Source organism: Diabrotica undecimpunctata, chromosome 1 (genome assembly GCF_040954645.1).
Source record: "Diabrotica undecimpunctata isolate CICGRU chromosome 1, icDiaUnde3, whole genome shotgun sequence".
Taxonomy (NCBI): domain Eukaryota; kingdom Metazoa; phylum Arthropoda; class Insecta; order Coleoptera; family Chrysomelidae; genus Diabrotica; species Diabrotica undecimpunctata.
In genome coordinates, this window is record NC_092803.1 from 159519777 (window position 1) to 159523532 (window position 3756).

General features: G+C 33.2%; 1 protein-coding gene across 1 annotated transcript; it reads left to right on the forward strand.

The window, feature by feature from the left end:
* Positions 1 to 1821: 1821 nt before the first annotated feature.
* Positions 1822 to 2733, forward strand: LOC140436106 (uncharacterized). Its single transcript, XM_072524813.1, has 2 exons — positions 1822 to 1998; positions 2113 to 2733. The coding sequence occupies exons 1-2, from the start codon at positions 1822 to 1824 to the stop codon at positions 2731 to 2733; spliced, it is 798 nt and encodes a 265-aa protein (XP_072380914.1).
* The last annotated feature ends 1023 nt before the right edge of the window (positions 2734 to 3756 follow it).

The following is a 3756-nucleotide window of genomic DNA, read 5'->3' on the forward strand; positions in this document are numbered from 1 at the left end:
CACACAATCGGTTTATCTCAAACTTGATGTACCTCTTCGTCTAGTTTCGTCATGTTTCGGCAATAACAGCGACAAGTATTTACTACAGTAGTATTTATTGTATAGCTCGAAATCATATCGATGACACATGTTTTAGTTTTATTTATTGGGCGCAATATTGTAACGAAAATCAGCTCAGGTGATTAAAGAGAAAAAAATCAGGTACTTATAAGCTAATATTACACAGGAACATTACAAAGACCTCGTTACTCAGAATCGGGAGTGTCATTGGGGTGGGTAAGGATATGGCAAATTAATAGATATCAGATGGATAACAGTTTAACTAAAAGAAAACAAGAAGATCTAGTAAACTTGAGAAAGGGCGGCAATTAATCTTTACCAGATATCTTTAGAGGACTAAAACAAATTAAAAAATTACATAAGCGAAATTACTAAAATTAACATGTTTTACTATATGCTGCAAAAAATTTTATATCGTCAATACATTAATGAACTTCAGAAAATACATTTATTGAATATATAAAAAAAATAAAAAATAGGCACATACCAACATTAATAAACTTATTGCTTAATATATTGCGGTCCTAGATCAAAACAAAATATAACATTATTCAAAAAGATAAATCAAACTAATTATTACTCAACACTCTAAAATTAATAAATATATAATAAAATTAATAAAATCAATAAATTTTATATTGATTATAAATAAACACACAAAGCTCTCATAATATTAAAAAAGTGTAAAACTTCTCATATCAGTACAAAATGAATCGTATGTTTTAATCCAAATAAATAAAATTTTCAAATTCTAATTTATTAGACATCGAAGCAAATGAAGGCGACGAGGAGGAATTTTATGAAATTTTAGAACAGTACACAACGGCACCCAGGTACGACGTCAAAATCATACTAACAGCCGGTTTCCGAAAGGCTGATCATTATCAAAATTAGGTAATCTACTGTTAACAGTCGATTAAATGCATTTTGAGTTGCAGAAACATCGATCAAACTTCAATCACATAACACACATTAACTAATCTAACAAGCAAATAATCGATGATTAACAGCCCGTCAGAAGTATTTTGGGTTTCCGAAACGCTAATTATCGTTTTATCTATGTCAAACTTCTGTCATACTAGCTTGTCAGGTAATCTGAGATTTTTGGACGATTAATCTTATAATCTTTGGTTATGTACCAATGGTTGTAAGTAAATGAAATAAAATCTTTGGTTACGTTGTAAGATACATAAACTTAAGGTGTTTTATAAAAAGCTGTTGTTTAGAAAGAACCCAAAAATATTGTTACACAGGTTCAGTTTAAGAATTAAAGATGATAAATGACAAATTGGTAAACATTAACGAACGACACAAAATTATTAGTTAGCTAGGTTATGTTTGTTTGTTGATTTTCATAATGCAGATTACACATAAACAGGAATGATGGTAAAGTGAAACAGCAACATTACTTTCTTAATTTAGAGCAAGATAAAGAACAATTCGTACAGAAATAATAAACGATTATAATCGATTCCACTGTTTCCATGTAAAATCGTATGTCAAATAATCTATAATCGGCGATCACGTAATTTTACCATAATTTTCATTTCGGTAACCTGTCGCTTGTTAACAATTGATCAAATTTGATACTTAATTACATGATTGGAGATTTGAATAACGTTTCGGAAACCGGCCGTAAGAGATTTCAATGCCAAACTAGGTAAAGAGGACCATCTTAGAGCGGTGATAGGCACACATAGCTTACATGATAACACTAATGATAACGGATCAAGACTGGCAGAATTCGCTGTAACCAACAATATGGTAGTAAAAACTACACAATTCCAAAGAAAAGATATACATAAAGTAACCTGGGTGTTAAATGACGGAATCACACTAAACCAGATAGACCATGTGCTTATCGATGGAAGACATTCTAGCAATATCATTAGCGCACACAGTCTGAGGGGAGCAGAAAGTGACTCTGGCCACTTCCTGGTCAGAACAAAAATGAGAACAAGGCTAAAGACGAGACAGCCAAAGCAACGCCAACAAGGAAACAGATGGGACATTTCAAGGCTCGATTTACCTGATAATGAACGCCAATTTTAGGCACTGATCCAAAACAGATTGCAGACAGTGGAAGAAGAAAAAACATCAACGTCAGAATTGACCATAGACCAGAAATGGCAAAATATAACAAACGCCATAGAAAGTGCCGCAGCGGAAACTATAGGAAAAGAAAGGAATAACAAGAAGAAAAACCAGTGGTTTGACAAGGAGTGCGAACAAAGCTTGCATCAGAAATCAAACAAGAGGCTAGAGTTACTAACGCGCCCTACAGATAAGAACAGCGAAGACTACAACAGAGTAAGGACTCAAACGAGAAAACTTTTGAGAAGAAGAAAAAAGAAACAGTACCTAGAAACGCGAATACAGCAACTGGAGGAGGAACCAAGAACCGGTCAGTCTAGACAGTTTTACAAGGACCTAAAAACAATGAAGGACAAGAGGATTAACAGCCCAAGATTTATAAAAGACGATGCAGGACAATTGCTTACAGATGACGAGGAGATAAGCCGCCAATGGAGAAAGTATTTTGAGGAACTCCTAAATACAGAAAAACCCATAACGGCAGGGCAACAAAGACAGTACCAGTTAGCCGAACCTGAAATACCAGGGCCCACACTAGCTGATATAAAGTCCGCAATTTCGTCCCTAAAAAACCCATAAAACTCCAGGCCCAGACGGCATACAGGCGGAACTACTTATTAAAGGGGGAGAAAAGCCCCACTTTGAGATATATCATCTTATAAGAGAAGTCTGGAAAAGAAAAGAAATACCGAAACACTGGCATGAGAGCCATATAGTACCAATTCACAAGAAGGGAGACAAACAAATATGTCGGATCTATAGAGAAATATCGTTAATCGATACAACGTACAAAATTATATCCATAACACTGTCTAGAAGGCTAACTCCATACGCAGAGGAAATAATAGGCGACTACCAAAGCGGATTCAGGAGTATATATATTGTTATGATTGTTTATTTTGACTTTGATTTTAATTTATTGAGCCAATAAAAAAATTATAATTTAATTGTTATCAAATGTAAAATAAGACTCCTTATATTACCTGTGTTCGATGGATTCAAAGATTTTCTAGTTGTCCTTTATCGAGATAGAGAAGAAGGATAATAATAAAAGAAAATAGTGTATTACAAAAATTAAGTATTCTTTATTTTATATAAAAAAGAAATTAAACAATTTTCAAATTCTGCCGTTATCTTATCAATCAGCATACAAGAAAAAAAATGAAATTTTTATAATAATAAGATTTTAAATCTACATAAATTTATAATAAGTGAAAACCAATTTTACTTAAACTTTCCTTTACTTGAAACAAAAAACAACAAAACTGTAACTTTTGATTAGTCAAACAAAACTCAATTCTTTAAATTTGAATAATAATGACCATGATGTCAACACAGATCCTTCACAGATACCAATTTCAATTGTACAAAACACTTACAGCTTTTTTTTTCTTATTGAATTGTATGTTGGCACATACCCAGGAAAGTCCAGTCTCCTCAACTATGTGATCTCTCCTCTTTGGCATCTCGGCTCCTTCCTAACGTCTCTGCAAACCTCCTGCAGACTACACAAAAACACCTGATTCACTTCTCCAAAAACTCAGCTACTTATTTATATTTATGACACAAGGACCTCCTTTTGTCAACTTGATGCCGTAAAAC

What these genes read in the sequence shown, in the direction of transcription:
- LOC140436106 (XM_072524813.1), top strand. Translation starts at nt 1,822, where the DNA reads ATGGTAGTAAAAACTACACAATTCCAAAGAAAAGATATACATAAAGTA. An exon ending in GTGACTCTGGCCACTTCCTG is followed by an intron (nt 1,999 to 2,112) that starts GTCAGAACAAAA and finishes CGCCAATTTTAG; the next exon opens with GCACTGATCCAAAACAGATT.